The sequence below is a fragment of the Phocoena phocoena genome, chromosome 5 (assembly GCF_963924675.1).
Source record: "Phocoena phocoena chromosome 5, mPhoPho1.1, whole genome shotgun sequence".
Taxonomy (NCBI): domain Eukaryota; kingdom Metazoa; phylum Chordata; class Mammalia; order Artiodactyla; family Phocoenidae; genus Phocoena; species Phocoena phocoena.
Genome location: NC_089223.1, coordinates 33,357,730 through 33,382,028, shown reverse-complemented (window position 1 = coordinate 33,382,028; position 24,299 = coordinate 33,357,730). Strand labels below are relative to the sequence as shown.

Here is a 24,299-nt window from a genome sequence, read left to right as displayed (position 1 = left end):
GGAGCAACGAGATTATATATATATATATATATATATATATATATATATATATATACATATTTTTTTTTCTTCCCTTTTTCTCTTTTTGTGAGTATGCATGTGTATGCTTCTGAGTGTGAATTTGTCGGTATAGCTTTGCTTTTACCATTTGTCCTAGGGTTCTGTCTGTATTTTTTTTTTTAATTAAAAAAGTTTTTTTCTTCATAATTATTTTTTATTTTAATAACGTTATTTCATTTTATTTTACTTTATTTTATTTTATTTTATCTTCTTTCTTTCTTTTTGTTCTCTGTGTTATTCTGAGCCCTGTGGAGGACAGGATCTTGGTGCTCTAGCCAGGTGTCAGGGCTGTGCCACTGAAGTGGGAGAGCCAATTCAGGAGACTGGTCCACAAGAGACCTCCCAGCTCCAAGTAATATCAAATGGCGAAAATCTCCCATAGATCTCCATCTCAACGTCAAGACCCAGCTCCACTCAATGACCAGCAAGCTAGAGTACAGGACACCCTATGCCAAACAACTAGCAAGACAGAAACACAACCCCATCCATTACCACAGAGGCTGCCTAAAATCATAATAGGCCACAGACACCCCAAAACATACCACGAGATGTGGACCTGCCCACCAGAAAGACAAGATCCAGGCTCACCCACCAGAACACGGGCACTAGTCCCCTCTACCAGGAAGCCTACATAACCCACCGAACCAACCCTAGCCACTGGGGGCAGACAGCAAAAACAACTGAAACTACCAACCTGCAGCCTGCGAAAAGGAGACCCCAAAAACAGTAAGTTAAGCAAAATGAGAAGACAGAGAAACACACAGCAGATGAAGGAACAAGGCATAAACCCACCAGACTTAACAAATGAAGAGGAAATAGGCAGTCTACCAGAAAAAGAATTCAGAATATTGATAGTAAAGATGATCCAAAATCTTGGAACTAGAATGGAGAAAATACAAGAAACGTTTAACAAGGACCTAGAAGAACAAAAGAGCAAACAACCAGTGATGAACAACACAGTAAATGAAATTAAAAATTCTCTAGAAGGAATCAATAGCGGAATAACTGAGGCAGAAGAACGGATAAGTGACCTGGAAGATAAAATAGTGGAAATAACTACAGCAGAGAAGAATAAAGATAAAAGAATGAAAAGAATTGAGGACAGTCTCAGAGACCTCTGGGAAAACATTAAACACACCAACATTCAAATTATAGGGGTCCCAAAAGAAGAAGAGAAAAAGAAAGGGACTGAGAAAATATTTGAAGAGACTGTAGTTGAAAACTTCCCTAATATGGGAAAGGAAATAGTTAATCAAGTCCAGGAAGCACAGAGAGACCCATACAGGATAAATCCAAGGAGAAACACACCAAGACACATGTTAACCAAACTATCGAAAATTAAATACAAAGAACAAATATTAAAAGCAGCAAGGGAAAAACAACAAATAACACACAAGGTGATCCCCATACAGTGAGCAGCTGATCTTTCAGCATAAACTCTGCAGACCAGAAGGGAGTGGCAAGACATATTTAAAGTGATGAAGTAGAAAAACCTACAACCAAGATTACTCTACCCAGCAAGGATCTCATTCAGATTTGATGGAGAAATTAAAAGCTTTACAGACAAGCAAAAGCTAAAAGAGTTCAGCACCACCAAACCAGCTTTACAACAAATGCTAAAGGAACTTCTCTAGGCAAGAAACACAAGAGAAGGAAAAGACCTACAATAACAAACCCAAAACAATTAAGAAAATGGTCATAGGAACATACATATCAATAATTACCTTGAATGTAAATGGATTAAATGCTCCAGCCAAAAGAGATAGACTGGCTGAAAAGATGCAAAAACAAGACTCATATATACGCTGTCTACAAGAGACCCACTTCAGACCCAGGGACACATACAGACTGAAAGTGAGGGAATGGAAAAAGATATTCCATGCAAATGGAAATCAGAAGAAAACTGGAGTAGCAATTCTCATATCACACAAAATAGACATTAAAACAAAGACTATTACAAGAGAAAAAGAAGGACACTACATAATGATCAAGGGATCAATCCAAGAAGAAGATATAACAATTGTACATTTTTATGCACCTAAAACAGGAGCACCTCAATACATAAGGCAAATACTAACAGCCATAAAAGTGGAAATCCACAGTAACACAATCATAGTAGGGGACTTTAACACCCCACTTTCACCAATGGACAAATCATCCAAAATGAAAATAAATAAGGACATACAACCTTTAAATGACACATTAAACAAGATGGACTTAATTGATATTTGTAGGACATTCCATCCAAAAACAACAGAATACAATTTCTTCTCAAGTGCTTATGGAACATTCTCCAGGATAGATCATATCTTGGGTCACAAATCGAGCCTTGGTAAATTTAAGAAAGTTGAAATTGTTTCAAGTATCTTTGCTGACCACAGTGCTATGAGACTAGATATCAATTACAGGAAAAAATCTGTAAGAAATACAAACACATGGAGGCTAAACAACACACTAGTTAATAACCAAGAGATCACTGAAGAAATCAAAGAGGAAATCAAAAAATACCTAGAAACAAATGACAGTGAAAACATAACGACCCAAAACCTGTGGGATGTAGCAAAAACAGTTCTAAAAGGGAAGTTTATAGCAATACAATCCTACCTTAAGAAACAAGAAATATCTCAAATAAAAAACCTAACCTTACACCTAAAGTAATTAGAGAAAGAAGAACAACAAATAACCAAAGTCAGCAGAAGGAAAGAAATCATAAAGATCAGATCAGAAATAAATGAGAAAGAAATGAAGGAAACGATAGCAAAGATCAATAAAACTATAAGCCGGTTCTTTGAGAAGATAAACAAAATTGATAAACCATTAGCCAGACTTATCAAGAAAAAAAGGGAGAAGACTCAAATCTATAGAATTACAAAAGAAAAAGGAGAAGTAACAACTGACACTGCAGAAATACAAAGCATCATGAGAGATTACTACAAGCAACTCTATGCCAATAAAATGGACAACCTGGAAGAAATGGACAAATTCTTAGAAAGGCACAACCTTCTGAGACTGAACCAGGAAGAAATTGAAAATGTGAACAGACCAATCCCAAGCAGTGAAATTGAAACTGTGATTAAAAATCTTCCAACAAACAAAAGTCCAGGACCAGATGGCTTCACAGGTGAATTCTATCAAACATTTAAAGAAGAGCTAACACCTATTCTTCTCAAACTCTTCCAAAATATAACCAAGGGAGGAACACTTCCAAACTCATTCTACAAGGCCACCATCACCCTGATACCAAAAGCAGACAAAGATGTCACAAAGAAGGAGAACTGCAGGCCAATATCACTGATGAACATAGATGCAAAAATCCTCAACAAAATACTAGTAAACAGAATCCAATAGCACATTAAAAGAATCATACACTGTGATCAAGTGGGGTTTATCCGAGGAATGTAAGGATTCTTCAATATACGCAATCAATGTGATATACCATATTAACATATTGAAGGAGAAAAACCATATGATCATCTCAATAGATGCAGAGAAAGCTTTCAACAAAATTCAACACCCATTTATGATAAAAACCCTCCAGAAAGTAGGCATAGAGGGAACTTACCTCAACATAATAAAGGCCACATATGACAAACCCACAGCCAACATCGTCCTCAATGGTGAAAAACTGAAACCATTTCCACTAAGATCAGGAAAAAGACAAGGTTGCCCACTCTCACCAATATTATTCAACATAGTTTTGGAAGTTTTAGCCACTGCAATCAGAAAAGAAAAAGAAATAAAAGGAATGTAAATTGGAAAAGAAGAAGTAAAGCTGTCACTGTTGGCAGATGACATGACACTATACATAGAGAATCCTAAAGATGCTACTAGAAAACTACTACAGCTAATCAATGAATTTGGTAAAGTAGCAGGATACAAAATTAATGCACAGAAATCTCTTGCACTCCTATACAATAACAGTGAAAGATTAGAAAGAGAAATTAAGGAAACAATCCCATTTACCATCGTGGCAGAAAGAGTAAAATACCTAGGCATAAACGTAATTCAAGGAAACAAGAGACCTGTATGCAGAAAATAGTATGACACTGATAAAAGAAATTAAAGATGATACAAATAGATGGAGAGATATACCATATTCTTGGATTGGAAGAATTAACATTGTGAAAATGACTATACTGCCCAAAGCAATCTACAGATTCAATGCAATGCCTATCAAACTACCACTGGCATTTTTCACAGAAATAGAAAAAAAAATTTCACAATTTGTATGGAAACACAAAAGACCCTGAATAGCTAAAGCAATCTTGAGAAAGAAAAACGGAGCTGGAGAAATCAGGCTTCTGAACTTCAGACTATAGTACGAAGCTACAGTAAACAAGACAGTATGGTACTGGCACAAAAACAGAAATACAGATCAATGGAACAGGATAAAAAGCCCAGAGATAAACCCATGCACATATGGTCACCTTATATTTGATAAAGGGGGCAAGAATATACAGTGGAGAAAAGACAACCTCTTCAATAAGTGGTGCTGGGAAAACTGTACAGCTACATGTAAAAGAATGAAATTGAACACTCCTTAACACCATACATGAAAATAAACTCAAAATGCATTAAAGACCTAAATGTAAGGCCAGACACCATCAAACACTTAGAGGAAAACATAGGAAGAACACTCTATGACATAAATCACAGGAAGATCCTTTTTGACCCACCTCCTAGAGAAATGGAAGTAAAACCAAAAATAAACAAATGGGACCTAATGAAACTTCAAAGCTTTTGCACAGCAAAGGAAATCATAAACAAGACAAAAAGACAACCTTCAGAAAGGGAGAAAATATTTGCAAATGAAGCAACCGAGAAAGGATTAATCTTCAGAATTTACAAGCAGCTCATGCAGCTCAATAACAAAAAAAAACAACCCAATCCAAAAATGGGCAGAAGACCTAAATAGACATTTATCCAAAGAAGATATACAGACTGCCAACAAACACATGAACGAATGCTCAACATCATTAATCATTAGAGAAATGCAAATCAAAACTACAATGAGATATCATCTCACACCGGTCAGAATGGCAATCATCAAAAAATCTAGAAACAATAAATGCTGGAAAGGGTGTGGAGAAAAGGGAACCCTCTTGCACTGTTAGTGGGAATGTAAATTGATACCGCCACTATGGAGAACAATATGGAGGTTCCTTAAAAAACTAAAAATAGAACTACCATATGACCCAGCAATCCCACTGCTGTGCATATACCCTGAGAAAACCATAATTCAAAAAGAGTCATGTACCAAAATATTCATTGCAGCCCTATTTACAATAGCCAGGACATAGAAGCAACCTAAGTGTCCATCAACAGATGAGTGGATATAGAAGATATGGCACATATATACAATGGAATATTACTCAGCCTTAAAAAGGAATGAAACTGAGTTATTTGTAGTGAGGTGGATGGACCTAGAGTCTGTCATACAGAGTGAAGTAAGTCAGAAAGAGAAAAACAAATACCGTATGCTAACACATATCTATGGAATCTAAAAAAAGAGAAAAAAAATTGGTCAGGAGAACCTAGGGGTAAGATGTGAATAAAGATGCAGACATAGTAGAGAATGGACTTGAGGATACGGGGAAGGGGAGGGTAAGCTGGGACAAAGTGAGAGAGTAGCATGGACATATATACTCTACCAAACGTAAAATAGATAGCTAGTGGGAAGCAGCAGCATAGCACAGGGAGATCAGCTTGGTGCTTTGTGACCACCTAGAGGGGTGGGATAGGGAGGGTGGGAAGGAGGGAGTTGCAAGAGGGTAGAGATATGGGAACATATGTATATGTATAACTGATTCACTTTGTTATAAAGCAGAAACTAGCACACCATTGTAAAGCAATTATACTCCAATAAAGATGTTAAAAAAATAAAATAAAATTTTAATGTAAAATCATATTATTTTCTCTATGTCCTAATTAGAAATCAACCAGCCATCCACTTTAAATGAATAATTTTCAGTAATCTGAAATGCAAATCAACTTTTACTGACAGGAAAATACTAGTTAATGGACAAAAATTGGTATTGAGTATAAAGACATATGATTATGAACATCAAGCATCTGTGAATCTCTATGAAAATTAAATATTCTTAAAGTCAGAGTAAATCATATTTACACAATGTAGAGTGAAGTAAGTCAGAAAGAGAAAAACAAGTATTGTATGTCAACGCATATATGCGGAATCTAGAAAAATGGTACAGATGTACCTCTTTGCAAGGCAGAAATAGAGACACAGACATAGAGAACAAATGTATGAACACCAAGGGGGATGAATTGGGAGATTGGGATTGACATATATACACTAACTAATATGTATAAAATAGGTAACTAATGAGAACCTGCTGTATAGCATGGAATGCCTGCTGTATAGCAGGGAACTCTACTTCAGTGTACAGTAGAAACTAACATATCATTGTAAACCAACTATACCCCAATTAAAAAAAATAGGATTAATTAAAAAATGCCACATACATACACACATATATGTGTATGTGGGAATTTTATTGAGACAGGCTTATGTTTATGTTTTTCCTTGAGAATGCACAGGCCTCAGATTGGTTCCAGTGATTAACTTTAGTTGGCATTGTGTTTTTATACCATTTTAAAAGAAATTTGTTGTTTTGTCGTGTTTGACACAAAAATAGGGAAGCAAGGGACAACATTGCTGTTACTTGCAAATAATTTAATTGTCTTCATGGAAAACCCCAAACATGCTACAGGCAAATCACTAGAATCAATAACATAAAAAATTTCTGGGAACAATGTCAACATACAAAAATCACTAGCATTTTGAGAACTAAGCAGGATTTCAAAGGCTTCATTCACTGTAATGAAGAAAATCATTGGGTGTGGGGTCCAGTTTACTGTGAAGATCATGAAGTTTAGGCTTCAAGGTTCTTCACTAGCACAGGCTCCTCTGGGGTGGGAATATTGTCCTATTTTCTTTAAAGAAGGACCATCAAATTATGTGTTTCCCCCCTCTCCCAAATCAGAATCATCTTGACTAGAAGCATAAGGAGGAAAATTTCAATAAAAGATACTTAAGAAAATTTATGTAGAAAATTACAAAATAGATGAAAGATCTAAAGTAGAAAGAAATGAAAAGGCAAATCATGTTCATGCTTGGGAAGATGACATAGTGGGTTGTGCAGTAACAATGAGTCTGCTGAATACACACACACAGGTTAATAGATTAAGCTATAATCCTGCTATGATACCGTTATTTGGAAAGGAACAAAACCATGCTATATATTACTCATGAATATATGGACTAGAAAGATACACTCCCATTTTAGAACAGAGGCTGTCTACAGGGAAGAAGGGAATGAGATTTGGAGGTACACACAGGTCCTCTGCTATACTTGTATTCTGTCATTTCTTTAAAAAGTTTGAAGAAATATTGCGGCTTTACCAATCTGGAAATGTTTACATGGATGGTCATATATTTCTGAATGTTTGAAATGTTGATTTTAAAAAAAATTAGCTTCTGAAATGATACTTGGGGCATCACAATATAAAAATGTGGTGATATCTGTTATGTTACTCATACCTTTGCTTTAACTTTATCCAATTACAAAATAGAGGCAACTACAAAATATAAGACAAAATAACAAGATAAAAATCAATATGAGAACAAAGATATATATATCACATTCATGAAAGTTTTCATTCTCCTATGTAAATGGATCAAAGCATAGAAATCACAACCAGTAGATGTTACATAATTTCCTCCTCTATACTCTGACTTTCTTAAGAGCAGGAGTTCTTTTTTATTTGCCGTTATTTCCCCTATAACTGGTAGTGTCTGTTACATGATAGTGACTCACTGACAGTTGAATAAAAGAATGAAAGAGAGCCACTAGCCTAGACATCGTCTGAAGTTCTTTGGGTTGTTTAAAGTATTTAGATTTTATCAAAGAACACAAATCTGCTATTTAGCAAACCAAATAAAAAAACACCTGTCATGATCAATTTGAATTAGAAGTATCAATATAAACTTATGACATATTTTAGTGTGTGCATGTGTGTATTCTGTGACCACTGAAAAAGGCCTAGAAACAATGACTGACCCAGAAGCAATGAGCAGGATACAACCTCCCAATACTGTATTCCATGGAATGAACCAGGAGTCCTTGGAGAAATGACTGACTCCGGTCTTGAACAGGAAATCTTCAAGATGAGTCTGTAACATTTTGTCACCCCAGATACAAGGAGGCTGTTAAAGATGACTAGGATCATATCAAAGTCTCAGGAACCTCCTTTAAGAGGATCCTAAGGTTCAAAGATGGAACAATTTGAACACCAATAGGGATAATATTGGGAATAGATTGAAACTCTTATAATATGTTTAAATTTATGCTTAATGCTTCTTAAAACAGAAACTAAACAAACCTTTAATTATCATAGTTGAAGCACTGAAGGATGTTAGTAAACCAATCCATTATTTTGAAGACTGTTAAATAAAAGTTTACCATCAAACATTTATCTTGACTTTTCGTATAATGAACTGTCCCACTGGGTTACCAATAAGTACATAAGAAGAAGTTGCTCTTTAGTAATATATTCCAGCTAATAAATGAAGAAGAGATCATAGACTCAATGTTATACTTTGCAACATTTATTGAATCATTAGTGGATCCAGGCTGTGCACCAAAGGGGGCCCACATCACAAAAAGAGACAATCAGACATGTGCATCTGAAGGAAAACACAAAACAGCATTTATGAAGTAGTCTTCCCCCCAAACAACCTGAATCTGATTAATTCTCTAGATGTACTTCCCAATTTAAGGAGAACATAGAGGACAGAAAAACATGTTAAGCTACACATTGGAGATAAGCAACAGGCAAATCTAGACCACGTGAAGCTTCAGGATACATGATCCATTTCTTCAGCAAATGAGTTGCAAGAACAAAATAAAGAGATGGATGGCAGGAATGCATAGATGGTAGAGATATGCAAATACAGATTTTGTGTTGAACCTAATTTGACTAAAAAAAATAAGATATTTATGAGACAACTGGAAATTTAAAAGTTAACTAGATATTTGATAATATTTAGGAATTATTACTAATTTTTAAAAGTATAATACGGTACTGTGATCGTATTAAATTTTTCCTTATCTTTTAGAGATGCATGTTGAAAAACATACAGAAGAAATGATATGATGTCTGAAATTTGCTTCAAAAGAAGATGGTGAAGGGAAATATGTGAATGGGGAATAAGATTAGCCATGAGTTGGGCTTCCCTGGTAGCACAGTGGTTGAAAGTCCACCTGCCGATGCAGGGGACATGGGTTCGTGCCCCGGTCCGGGAAGATCCCACATGCCATGGAGCAGATGGGCCCATGAACCATGGCCACTGAGCCTGAGCGTCCAGAGCCTGTGCTCCGCAACGGGAGAGGTCACAACAGTGAGAGGCCCGTGTACCACAAAAAGATTAGCCATGAGTTGATAAATATTATTATTATTTTCCAAATGTTTTTTTAAATAGGATATTGAATATAGTTCCCTGTGTTACACAGTAGGACCTTGTTGTTTATCCATTCTATATATAATAGTTTGCATCTGCTAATCCCAAACTACCAATACTACCTTCCCCCACCTCTCCTCCCCCTTGGCAACCACAAGTCTGTTTGCTATGTCTGTGAGTCTGTTTCTGTCTCATAGATAAGTTCATTTGTGTCATATTTTGGATTCCTACATATAAGTGATATCATATGGTATTTGTCTTTCTCTGTCTGACTTATTTCACTTAGTATGATAATCTCTAGGTCCATCCATGTTGCTGCAAATAACATTATTTCATTCTTTTTTATGGCTGAGTAGTATTCCATTGTATATATGTATCACATCTTCTTTATCCATTTACATGTTAATGGACATTTAGGTTGTTTCCATGTCTTGGCTATTGTAAATAGTGCTGCTATGAACACAGGGGAGCATGTATCTTTTTGAATTAAAGTTTTGTCAGGATATATACACAGGAATGGTATTGCTGGATGATATGGCACATGAGTTGATAAATATTGAAGCTAGATGATAGGTACATGAAAGTTCAAGATATCACTGTCTACTTTTTTATATGTGAAAATTTCTATAATAATTTTTTTAATGTTATGTTTCTTGTCTGTATTTTTAGTATTATCCTTATGCTCATATTCACACAGAGTTTAAGGTAAATAAAATTTCCAAATGATCACATGTATATTTGGATTAATTAATTCTCTGTATTCTGCATTGTCAACTAACATTAACTTCTTAATTTTGTGTGTGTTTGTGTGTAGAGGGTAGTACTGATCACTTCAAGATTGATGCCAACAGTGGTGAAATAAGAACAACCAGAGTACTTTCACATGATTATGGACCTTTTTACAGGATGACTGTAATTGCCAGAGACCAGGGGGTGCCTCCTCTTCAAGGACAGGCAGTTATTAATATTCAGGTAATAGCTCATATCGCACAAAGTGTGGAAAGATGCTCTGAGGGCATTTTTATTTTATATACAAATGTAGAGTGAAGATACATTAAATATACGAATACTCTTTTTAGAGAGCATTGCAGATGTATGTCTGCATTATATTAAGTGATTTTATTATCACTTGAGAAATGATTAGGTTTAAATAATTTTTTATTTTAACTTTGTACAGTTACTGACAAGATACTTACCTCCATCACTATGTGGATGTTTATCCTGCTTTGTTTATAAAGAACAAAAAGTATCTTTTCTTTTACTTTTTCCTAATTGCAAGGACCTGGTAAATTTGCAGGAGAAACGTGTGTAAATAAATGACCAATATAAATTGCATAGTTTTTGTAATTATTTTTAAAATTAGGAAAGGCACTTGAGATTTGTATTTTAAGACTTTCCTTTAGTCGTAATGAGCAAACAAGCTGTAGGAAGTCTCCATAGTAGGAAAAAATTACATCACCTCATCAGAAGCAAAATGACTGTTTACAGGAAGATTTTTTTGTTCAAGCACGTGATAATCAGTAATATTAATATAGGTATGTATACTAATCAAGAATATATGTCCCCAAGAGTTCTGTTTCCAAATTATATTCTTTATTGATTAAGGATATGTGGGTTAGGAGAAACTTCTATCATAATATCTCAAGAATCTGGTTTCAGATAAACAAAGGCATATGATACTTAAATGTATGCAGATGTTGTCATTAAGGAAATATGAGTTTCTAGGACTTAGATTAGCTTGGAGAACTAGCTCTTGTACACTGTCTTTGAAGAACCATAAAACTACAGTTCACGTAAACAACAGCATAGCCTCACCAAACTATCATTGCATCCATTGCAGCAAACGGGAGTGGAAAGTCCTATACTTTCTTATCTCCTAGCTATTATGCAGTTTTCAGTCTTCAGAGGCATACTGGAATTATACAAGATAAGAAAAAGACATTTTCTCACCAATTAACATATGCATATTACACAACTGGAAGGAATTAGCTTCCAAAAGAATAGCAGCACCTGTGAAGTCTTTTTAAAAACCCCAAATTAACAACTCCTTTTTATTCTTATTTCAGGTGATACCACTATCCAAAGGGAGAGCTCTCATTTCTCAGAATATTAAACACTTAGTTATACCAGAAAACTTGAAGCCTGCAAAAATAATGAGCTTGATAAAGTCACCTGATCACCTTCAACAACATCATAGTGGAAAGTTACATTTTAGTATCGCTGCAGATGACAAGGATGGTCACTTTGAAGTAGACAGCTCGACGGGAGACTTGTTCCTCTTTAAGGAACTGGATTATGAAATGACGTCCCAGTATATTTTCAGGGTGTTAACAAAAGACCACAGCAGAAACCCTCCCGTGAATAGCACAGTCTTCCTTAGTGTTGCTGTGGAAGATCAGAATGACCATTCCCCATCTTTCCGGGAGGAGTTCATTGTGATCAGCGTGGAAGAGAATGCCCCTGTCGGGACTCTGGTGCACGTTTTCAATGCCAAAGATGGCGATGGCAGTTTTTTGAACAGTAGAGTACAATACTTCATTGAAGCCCACCACCCTGGAGTGAATCCATTTCTCATCCACCCCTCATTTGGCACTTTGGTCACCGCTTCCCCCCTTGACAGAGAGAGAGTTCCGACTGTTGTCCTGACAGTAACTGCATCCGATCAGGCTGTGAATGTGACAGACCGGCGACTGAGATCGCTGATGGTGAAGGTAGTGATTTTGGATATAAATGACCACAGCCCCACTTTTACATCTTTCCCCATCGCCCTTGTCAAAGAGGATGCCGCGGTGGGCTCCTTGGTGCACCACATAACTGCTCAAGATCCAGACGCAGGAAGGAATGGAAGAGTAACATTCAGCATCCTCTCAGGAAATGAAAATATGGCCTTTATGCTAGATGAGTCATCAGGTACTGTCCTTGTCACTGTCAGTTAAAGCCTGTGATCACTTGCTTACATTTACCTTTTTCATTTCCTCTGTTATAAAATCATAGTTCTCAAGATGCATATGCTTTAAGGAAATTTGACTCGATTTACTGTTTAACTTATACAGATGATAGGCACAGAGGTCATATTCAGAGAACAAAGAGTAATTGGCCTGTTTGTTAACATTGACCTGCTTTGTAGCTAGCTCATATTTCCTGGGATGAATATACAGTAGCCAACTTCTTTACCCCCATTGTGTGTTTTCATAGGGTAGGAGATGATACCAAGAGTGAATCAAGGTAGAACATGAGTCAACATTGTTCAAAGACTTTAGTATGGAAACTTATCTCTAAGATCATACAAACATACACTTGTAAATAGTTGGAAATCATGTATTTTTAAATGGTTGTATTGATATTGACATTAAGACCCTTACTTTTCACAACTGAAACATTTTATTTTTGGCAGAAGCATTTATTCACTGTCAAGTACTCTTTGGAAATGGCACTCACTGTCACTTCCCTTGTCTTGCTGTTACCATATTGTCAGATAACATCTTCTAAAATTTTTGATGTAGTTTGATGGACAATTATACATTCAAAGTGTCATTCTTGTTATATTGGAAATGAAATTCCCTCAACCTGATTTTCAGAAGATATTGAAGTGATGGACTACCATTTCATTCTCTAAAAAATAAAATCATTTCTGCATGAGCCTTAGAAAAAAATCTCAGATGTATACCATTTGGCCCAACTGTTAGTAAGAGCATTATTTGGAATGGGACTGAATGTGTAGAATTTGGAAGTCATGATTATAGTCTGGCTATATACTGTTGGAAAATTTCATCAAAATATTTATTAAATCCTGTGCATATGGTTCTGTTCTGAGACCTGCATGAACACCACCTAAAAGCCCAACTGACAGAGAGATAGTCCAGACCCAGTTGGTGATTTCTGTTAGAGCTGGGGTCTCCAAGGATCTATTTAAACGATATTTAAAATGCTTTCCAAAATGGCTAAGGAAGGTCTATTTCAGATTGTTAAAGAGGGTGGATAAAATTAGAATTGCGTCTCAGTAATATAGATATCCTGAATCTTAAACAATTGCAGTGGCTGTTTCAGTTGAGATATTTTTTTCAAAGACATAAAATGCTAATTGCTGAAGGCACTCTTATGAAATAGGCTATTTTCCTCTCACAAAGCTCATATTTTTTTATCAAGAAGACAAATTGATATTTTCAATGGCTTTTGGCTATGAAGTGTAAAATGATAAGCAATTATGGAGAAACCATTTTATATATAAAATCTGAATCAGTAAGCCTCTTTAATTATTTGAAGAAAAGTTCTTATAGGAGGAACACGTGTTAGAGGAGCAAACAACAATCCTAAAAGAAAAAATGTGACAATTGGAGTTATGTAACAAATATATGTGTGCAAGTTGCTTATATGAGTTACATGCTTAAATGGCAGTTGGATGGAGACATTGTATTCATGAAGTTTATTGTCCGAGTTATAGTCTTTACTATTTTTTGTTAATAAAAAAAGACAGTTAAATGAGATTAGTATAAAGAGACTATAACTCTTTGACAAAAACTAAATCTCTTAAAGGATGTAGCCATACTTTTTGTAACTTGGTCACTTTTACACATGAAGTGTCCTTTGACACGAAGAGGGATACTGTTAGAACCTAGATATATTTTTAAATGAAGGTAGAGGGACTTCCCTGGTGGTACAGTGGTTAAGACTCCGCGCTCCCAATGAAACCGGGTTTGATCCCTGGTCAGGGAGCTAGATTCCACATGCATGCTGAAACTGAGTTCGCGTGCCACAGCTAAGGAGCCCATGTGCAGCAACTAAGGCCTGGCACAACCAAATAAATAAATATTAAAAAAAAAATGAGGGTAGATGTTGGGTAGATAAATATTCTTGATGTAATCATCTTAGTAGATAATGATATGTTATGGATTATTTCTGAATTCTCATTCATCCTTATAATTTAAATTAGAATGACTTTTCTAATGAAAGATGTTCTCTTTTATTCCAGATAATATATAAATTTAAAGTTGGTTTCATAATATTTATTCTTTAACAGAGAAAGCTTCTGAATTTTTAGCAACTTAGATGAGTTAGACAAAAGTATAGTAAGCATGACTTCTCCAAAGAATATTACCTATTGCTTTTCTCTTCTTTCAAAACAGGTTTACTAACTACTACTTCGCCTTTGGATTATGAGTTAAAAAGTCAGTACATTCTGACCCTTCTGGCACTGGATGGTGGCACACCAACACTTTCTTCATCCCAGACTTTGACAATTACTGTTCTTGATGTAAACGATGAGGCCCCAGTATTTAAACAGCACCTATATGAAGCTTTAGTTAAAGAAAATCAAAATCCAGGGGAGTTTGTCACAAGAGTTGAAGCTGTGGACAGAGATTCAGGTAACTCAAAAATGTGGGAACTAAATAATCGATGTTAAAAGCAAAAATTGACATTTACCAGAAACTTGAAAACAGTTGCTAGTTCTTTCAAACTTCTAGAATTTCTTTAATTAGCATACACAGAAAAAAAAAATTGAATGCATAGTGTGTACTTTTTATAGCATTTGCTTGTATTGATTTTTATTATTACTTATAGTAGAGTGATACATATCTAATTAATATACATTTTATTGATTTGATTTTGATAATAAACAGAAGTATAGACAAAGGATCACACTTTTTTCAGACTGTAATAGCTAGATACATGGAGTACCAGAAGGTAAATCGTTCTTTATTTTCTCTATATGTAGCATAATGGAAGAGATTGGATGCTGGTGTCAGACTGCCTGGCTTTGAATCCTAGAACCACCACTTAAGCTGTGTAACCTTTAATAAGCTATATACTAGCTCTCTCTCATCCTCTGTTTGCTTATCTGTAAAATGGGGATTATGATACAGCCTAATTCATAATTCTGTTATGAATATGAATGAGTTATTACCTACAAAGGGCTGAGACCAGTATCTGGCACAATAAACAGTCAATAAATGTTAACTTCCATCATTACTGTATTACTGTTGTGTTATTAATATCAACCACTGTGTTCAGACAAATGACTTTGAAGTAAACAGTTACTATGGCTAGGAATTTATAAATGTCTTAGAATTGCTTTTCAATATCACTATGACTTTTTTGGCCATGTAAGCTTCAGTAACTTTAATAATATCCTTTTTTAATTTTAAACAAAATAATTATAAAAATTATAGTGAAGTAGTTGCCATTAACAGCATATGCTGAATTTTCCCATCTAAATTAATACAAATAGTTTAATAAGCCAGTATTTTTAAATTCACATTTGTATATAGCAAGTGGCAATACATAATCAATATAATATTTTGTTCTTTTCTTGCAAGAATTGTAACATGTTTCTATGGAAATAATAGTATGAAAACTAGCATTTTCCTCCTAAATTGTTTATCAAAGGGGTAAAAGATACATTTTCTTGAACTTTTAAATTATATACCGTTTAGATGCTTTGCACTTTGGGGAAACATCATATTTTAATGAAATGCATTTTATGTGATGCGATGAAGATTTTCAAGGGCCAACTCAATTTTCTCTTTTGACCAGAGTGGGGCAGTGTGATCAAAGAGTTTTGCTTACTGTGCTCACCAAGAGGACTGGAGTGTGCTAACAATTGCTTGTCCCAACTCTGCTTAAAGAATTTAGCACATTTCTGGCAGTGTGGTTTTTAGTTGATAGAAACAATGGAGAACATACATAAGCTTTGTGTTTCCAATATACCCAGTTTAGTAAAGTTCTCCGAGAGGATTCTCTGGTGTAAATTGAGTAATGCAGAGCTCCGGGCAACACAGAAACCACTTCCCAAAGTACACAGACATATGCTGAACCCATCACTGACATGTGATTTAGCAAGCATTTAAAGTCTGTAAAATGCTTCCTCCCTTTGACTTTATTTTATTAATTTTATTTTTTAAAATGGACTCTACTTAAAGGATTTATTTGCTTTAATATTTGAAGGCAAAAAGAATTTCTCTCAAAATTTTTCATATGTCAACTAAAGATGATTGCCATAAATATGCTTTCCAATTTTTACTGTCAAATTGCCAAGCGTTAGTGTAATTTTCTTTTGGAATGAATGGTCTGCAACCTGTTACTTATAATTGAATTGAAAGTTCATTATTCTAGAGATTATGGTTTGCCAGGGAATTTAGATGCAAAAATGCTGGTTTTCTGGCTTTGGCTTTATGGGTGTTTGAGATACACATTAGCATTTCCTGAGTCTCACGCACCTTCACAAGTTTTGTAGACAATTTTGGTTTACTGGGAATCTCAGTGTTTTTAATGAAGCCAGATCTGTTAAGCCAGTGGTTATGTAAATGCATGTGAATTTGGGTGTATGCATGTGTTTCTGAACATATTTTTCCTAAATCTTTTTTTTTTTTTTTTTTGCTTATTGGGTTAAGACAATGAAAAAGGATTATGCACAAGAATTAAATGATGTAGTCAAGATTTTAACATAACTGGCATCATATTGGAATTTATGAATGGTTTACTTTATAGTCTGTATTTTTAAAAATATTATAGCATTACTTAATACTAGAAAGGTTAACATACGTTTTCTAGCATTCTGCAATGTAGTTTTTAAAAATGTAAGCCTAACAGCATTGTTTGGCATTCAAAACCCATAGGAATTTGAGCACTGAATGTTTATGATGTATGACTCACACTGGTTCTAACAGGAGTTTTTTCTTGTATTAAAAGGGAAAAACAACTACCACTTTTTAACTAAGATATTAAAACTGCTGCAGCATTTGGTGCCAACAACAAGAGCTCCATTGTTAGTGGGAAAAGATCTATCCCTAAGGGTACCTCTCCCCCAGTCCTGGGAGGAAAGGGTGCCCCAGCAGGGAAGATGACTCAGTCCTGGTGATGCATTGGCTCATTCATGGTGAATACAAAATAATTCAACAGCACATCACCATACAAAAATGTCGAATTCTATAGTGAAATCTTATTCTCTATCCCATAAAAATTGTATTCTGTATCTATCTTGAACAAACTCTACATCTGGTTTCCCAGAAACTGTCTCATGCTGGATGCATAACCCCACCCAACAGCCTGCTGTTGGAGCAAAGGAGAAACACTGCCATGACAGTATTTCATCTATTTCATTGAATCTAAGACACTATTAATTGTAAGAAGCATCTAACTTCAGATATATTAAAATTTGGGGAAAAAATGTGTCTTAGAATTAATGAAAAAATTAAACAGACAAAAAGGACTACTCACCCAGAGACAATCACTATTAAAACTTTGAAATATAATCCTATTTCATTTAATACATGGTGTTTTGATTATACTTTGATATAAATTTGATTGTCTAATTTTCTGCCTGCCTTTTAAGCTGTGAACTCATGGATTCAGAACATATTTTACTTGCTTTTATCCCAGGTCCCTAAGATAATGCAAGCTATGACATAGGAGTTTAGTAAATTTTTTTGACTATATGATTTGAGAAACCGGAACATCTGTGAAATAGGCTGCTACTCTTCAGAACTCATTTATTTGTTTATTTCTTCATTCAATCAGCAAGGTACAATCCTGTTTTTCCTTTAGGAATGTTTGAGTTGTGTAGGCATTGTACAGTTGAGGAATTACATGAAAAAATATTTTCATGAAAAGTAAATCTGAAAACAACACTCCCTTGGTCAGAATTCTTAATTAATTCCTCATGGTTTTGAGGATGAAGTTCTCTTCTCTTTTAGCTTAACAACTAGGCACTTTAATAAGTGACTGTAGCTTTCCCCTCTATTCTCAACTCCTATCACTCGCCTACCTTTACCGTAGGACAAGGTTATGCAAACTTTTCTCTGTAAAGGGCAAGATAGTGAATGTTTTAGGTTTTGCAGGCTATACAGTCTCTACTACTTAATTCTGATGTTGGAGCAAGACAACAGCAATAGATAATACATAAAGAATTGAGCGTGGCTGGGTTTCAGCAGAACTTCACAAAATCAGGGGGGTAGGCTGTATTTGTCCACTGGGTTTGCCAACCAATGGTCTGACAGGTATATCTAATTAAGACATCTAAGTTTCTTACAATTTTCTGATCATCAGATCCAATTATGATGTCATCATGGTAGTAGATCAGTGTGATGACCTACTGGATGCTAAGATGATCTTTATCTCTGCTGAGTAGATGATGGCTGATAGTGGAAGAGTTTACATAAAGATGTACCATTGTTCCTGCTGGATGAAATCAGATCACTTGTGATAGTCCTTACAAATTGCTATAGAGTGTTGGTTCTCATTTCAGTTACTGTGTTCTTTAACTGTTTGGTTGTTCTTTATATTTTTTAACTCTTTTTTTAAAACTTCTTATAACTCCTTGCTCTGTGCATCCATTCATTTCCCAAGTTCTTAGATCATCTTTACAGTCATTACTCTGAACTCTTTCTCAGGTAGATTGCCTATCTCCATGTTGCTTAGTTATTCTTCTGGGGTTTTATCTTGGTCCTTCATCTGGAACACATTCCTCATTTTGTCTAAATTTTTTTGTATTTCTATATATGTTTTGTTTCTCAACCTTGGAGAAATGGCCCTCTGTAGGGGATGTCCTATATGTCTCAGCAGTACAGTCTCCTTTCATGACCCAAGGGCCAGAGACCAACTAGTCCCAGGGTAGATTCTGACCTGTGTTTGTGGACTCGGTTCTGCAGGCTGCAGGACTGAGTTTTCTTGCTTCTGGCAAGAAAACTGCCCTCCCCCCTGGTGGATGAGGCTGGTCTAGAGGCTTGTGCAGGCTTCCTAGTGGGAGGGGCCAGTGCCTATGTAATAGGGAAGAACCTTTTGTATTCTATTGCAAGTTAATCACTAAAGGGATGTTGCCCAAAAGCTTAAATTATACATAATGACCCAACTCTCAGAACCCTGCCTCCCAGGTAATGAGCATTAAGCTAAAATACCTTTGTTTAGCTCACAGGAAACATCCTGACCAGGTTCACCAGTGAGTGACTGCAGGAAGGAACAAATGAACATGTTCCCCTCCGGAGGTTGATGGGAACCAGGAAGTGTTTGACTTTACTCCCTCCCCTTTTAGTGTGAAAGAAGCCTGAATTCTACCTCAGGCAAGATGGTTCTTTGGGGCACAAGCCCTCCATCTTCTCAGTTTTCTGACTTTCCAAATAAAGTCATTACTCCTTGCCCCAACAACTTGTCTCTCAATTACTGGCCTGTTGTGCGGCTACTGGTATGAGCTTAGACTTGGTAACACTTGCCCACTGGTGGGTGGAGTTGGGTCTTGGCCCTCTGATGGTCAGGAGTGTCAAGGAGTATGTCTAGAGGCAGCTGTGGGCTCAGGAAGTCTTTAGGCAGCGTGTTTGCTGATGGGCAGAGCTGTGTTCCCACCCTGTTGGTTGTTTGGCCTGAGGCAGCCCAGCACTGGATCCTGCAGGCTACTGGATGAGGTCAGGTCTTGGTGCCAAAATGTCGGCCTCCAGGAGAGCTCATGCTGATGAATACTCTCTGGTACCTGCACCACCAGTGCCCTTGTCCTCAGAGTGAACCACAGCCGCCCACCCTCCCTCCATCTCCCTCCATCCAGGAGACCCTTCAAGATCAGCAAGTAGGTCTGACCCAAGGTCCTATGAAGTCACCGCTTTTGCAGTCCTCCAAGGGTAGAGTCTCTGTTTCCCCCAGTCCTGTGGAGTTCCTGCAATCAAGACCTGCTGGCCTTCAAAGCCAAATGCTCTGGGGGTTCAATCCTCCATATTCCAGACCCCCAGGCTAGGGAGCCTGATATGGGCCTCAGAACTCTCACTCCTGTGGGAGAACTTCTGCAATATAATTGTTCTCCTGTTTGTTGGTTGCCTACCTGAGGGGTATGGAATTTGATTATATCATGAATCCTCCCCTCCTACCATCTCACTGTGGTTTCTTCTTTATGTCTTTGGATATAGAATGTCTTTTTTTTCATAGGTTCCAGTCTTTTATCGATGGTTGTTCAGAGTTAGTTGTGATTTTGGTGTGCTCATGAGAGGAGGTGAGCTCAAGGTTCTTCTACTCTGCCATCTTGTCTAGAAAGTTCGAGAGTGTTGGTACTCAAAAGGTGGTCCCTGGGACCAGTGGCACCATCGTCCACAGCCTACACAGAGGGCAACTACCAGAGGGCATTTAAAAGATGCTGGTGTCCCTCTAACCAATGGCTTTCCCAGGGTCTTTATGAAGGGAGAATACTCTGAACTGTTGGTAAATGTAGTTAGAGGAGGGTGGTGGGCATGTCATGATAAATTTACCATTGGTAAATCCACCCTAATGTTCTTCTCCATTTCCTTAAGCTTTTTGATTCCTTTCTGTATAGTACGCAAGGGAAGATCTGGCATCTCAATCTCAATGATGATAGACCACTATTGAATGCAGCCAATCAAAAGAAACTGTCAAGGGAAATAACTAAAAGAGCTAGCACATTAAATTCAGAATCTCTGGTAGGAACACCACATCAATAAATCCAGCTGAAACCAAAGTACTATTTTATCTTCCTGGGTTTCACATCCTTAGAATTGATTTCCACATATTTTCCACAGATTTATTCAATATAAGTTAGAAAAATCTTGCTATTATTTGAAAACTATAAGCTGTCTCTAATTGAGTCATATTTGCATGTAACTGCCTGCAGTATGTTGAGATCTGACTCTGGTTGTAGGTCTTCTCGTGAATAGGTATCCCCTTGCAAGAAGTTACCTGTTATATATCTGCTGTTCAATTTGGTTCTGATCTTCAGAGAGATTAATTTGGGGGCTTCCTTAGAAGTTTTTCGGTTTTTTGACTATGACTTGAGCTGCGACTTTAAAGACTCAGCTTATAATTTTCTTTCTGTAAGTTCCCATTGCATTCAGAGACAGCCAGTTCACATCATACTCCTTTTACTATCCCATGGCCAAAGTCAGCCCCACGTGGTCCTCTAAGGAATAGAAATCCTTTAATAGTCAGTTCATCACAATCAAACACAGGTGATAATTTAAATGATCATGGTACCGTTGAAAATGAGAAATTACTAGTGTTCCATTTCCTGTGGGCAGGGAACCCAGCACTGTCTTTAAGGCCAAAGGCATAACCAAATCAATCTCAGAATCCCTAATACCTGGGACCCAGTCCTGGTGCCAAGTACCGTATCAATCAGGTGCAGTCAGGAAAACCAGCTATTACAATACAGGTGTTGGAAGGCTGAATAAACAGAAAGGGAATCCTGAAGTAACACAGAAAAAAATAACGGTAGGAAGCAGCTACCACCCCTAATCCCTGGAAACAAGGAGAATAGGTCGAGATTATCAGAACCTAGGAAAAAAAATGAGAGGAGGGGCCTTGCAGAGCCTGGTCTGGGAGTGCCAAAATAGAAAGTTGTGAGCAGTTTCTGCACTAGAAGAAATGGCGTTGCTGACAGGGAAAATAAGAAAACAGGAAGAAGAAGTCCCATCTGCTCTCCTCTGACCTCAATCTCCCTCGAGGGTCCCTTTGTGGCAGATCTTAAGAGGGGCTCAGCTGGCAAAGGAGATTCTGCACAGCTGTGGTGTGCAGATTCCCTAGCCCCAGCATCGCAGGGCGGAATGGGGAAGAACGGATTCAGAGCTGAGTCAAAACAGTTTAATAACTAGTACACCATGTAAAGGACAGAGGGAGGAGCTGGCAGAGGGAACAGCAACTACAAAGGCCCCAACAAAAAGACACTTAGCATGTTCAGAGAGCAGAAGTGAAGCCCGTGGGCCAGGAATATAGTGCAGGAGCAAGTATATGAGAAGAGCTTGAGTCCACATCACATGAGACTTTGTAGACTGCGGTATGGAGTTTGGTTTCTATTTTGAGTGCATTCAAACACTTTCTTCCCTCTTACTTGTTAAATCCTATTTATATTTAGGGTCTAAGCTTATACAGAAAGCAACACAAACTCACTCAGTCATGTCTTACCATGTGGAATTGTAATTGTCTGCTTACTTCTCTGTATCCAGTGCTACACTATAAGCACTGTGAGAGCAAAGAATGTGTCTTCTTGCCAGCAGTTATATCCTTAGCACCTGGCATGGTACCTTGGCACCCGCTATCACTCTCTCTGTATGTTTATTGAATAAGATAATAAATGAACAAACTATCTACCTGTAATAAGTCTTCCCTGATCCCCTTCCTCAGTGATTTCACATATTCCCCCACACCATCTCCCTCACTAGAGGGGAGCTCTGAGGACCAAGATAAGTACTCATTATTCAATGGTATCTTTCCAGTGCCTGGCACTTGGTAAATGTGCACTGCATAAATAAACATATAAGTGAATGAATCAATCAACCAAATAACTGGCGCTCAATACATATGTGTCATCTGCATATAGGTGGAAACTGAAGCCAGTGAAGTGGGAAAGAGGTGGAATGAATTCCTTCCTCCCTCCTTCCCTCTCCCCTTCTCTCCCTGCCTTCCTCTCTCTCTCTTTGTTCCTTCCTTTCTGTGTTTTTTAACATCAGTCAGCAATACCTGAAGCCAAGAGAAAACAAGTCAACTAAACATGGTCAGTAGATCTTACAACCAGAAGCTTACTGGTGACTGTAGAAAGAATAACTAGATACAGCAGTGGTTTCAAGCTAGCTGCAGAGAATTTTAAAAAGATGCTTGGCTATAAAGAGGAGGAAAAAGTCTTGTTTCTTACAGCTAAACTATAATTTAAGGAAAAATTATAAATGGGAAAGATTAGAACTGACAGGAAAATTTCAAGAGGGTATTTGAAGGATTACCTTTGCCATTGAGACACAAAGAAGGAGGTAGAGTTGAATACAGATGCAGAAAGTTGAGGGAGCTTTTTCCCAATGCCTCCATTTTCTCTAGGAAATAGGAAGGGAAATGATTTGTGAGAGTGAACCAGGGGTGGTCGGGTAGAAGAAATGAATAGGAGAGGGGTGACCAAAGAGAGCTGGAAAGATTGCCAGATGACAGTAACATTCCAGTGGCCTCCATCTATGCTTTTGTGAAGTTTTCTCCAGCCCCAGTTATCTGCTGGATATTCCAGGAGGACAGAGAGATGGCTGGAATGAATCTGGACTGAGGTTTTGCTGGCCATCTTTGGTAAAAAGCCACAGTACCTGAGGAAATTTGCAAGGTTGCCAAAGTGTTAATTCATGGGGCTGGACTGAAGAGGAAAAGAAATGAACTGAAGAGGCGTATCCTAGAGTAAGAGAAAGCAAGAAGTCATAAGGCTGTAGGTCTTGAGGTCTAAGAACAGATATATGTATGTGTACACACACACACACACACACACACACACATCCTTTGGTGTGTTGTAAGTGTATCACTGAATATCTTCAGATCCAGATTTCCAATTTTCTTAGTAAGGTGATGGAATTAGACTCAATAATCTCTATTTTACTTTTATTTTCTTTGTTCTCAAGTTTGATGATGTTGTGTTTAATCTGGAGGATTATAAGTGTGTGAGGAGGAAGAAGCAAGGCACTAATTGAATTCTAAAAGAGCCATAGTACAATACTTTAAATTTAGCTCACATTATTTAAGTTGTGAAGGGTGCGAAGTTTGGAGTGTGAAATCATATCTGTGCAAGCTACAGTTATAAATAAAGATCTCATTTATCCTTAATAATATACTAGGAGGATTGAAGGTGAGTAGATTGTTACCTTAGGGATCAAAGCTATATAGAATAATAGAAATGATAACATCTGAAAGTTTCTAAAATGTCAGGGGAGTATTGGATACAAAGGTAAAGCACATTAGAGAATAAGTAGACCAATAGGAGGAAGGGAAACCGAAAAGATTTGAGTTTATGTTTAAGCATGTGAAGACATTT

At 36.9% G+C, this 24,299-nt stretch overlaps 1 protein-coding gene across 1 annotated transcript in view; it reads left to right on the top strand.

The window, feature by feature from the left end:
• Window positions 1–24,299, top strand: part of DCHS2 (dachsous cadherin-related 2) — a 306,411-nt gene that overhangs the window by 190,118 nt on the left and 91,994 nt on the right. Inside the window, exons 8-10 of the mRNA XM_065877536.1 lie at window positions 10,356–10,513; window positions 11,608–12,451; window positions 14,665–14,904. Coding sequence (XP_065733608.1) covers window positions 10,356–10,513; window positions 11,608–12,451; window positions 14,665–14,904 — 1,242 coding nt within the window. The remainder of the gene's footprint in view (window positions 1–10,355; window positions 10,514–11,607; window positions 12,452–14,664; window positions 14,905–24,299) is intronic.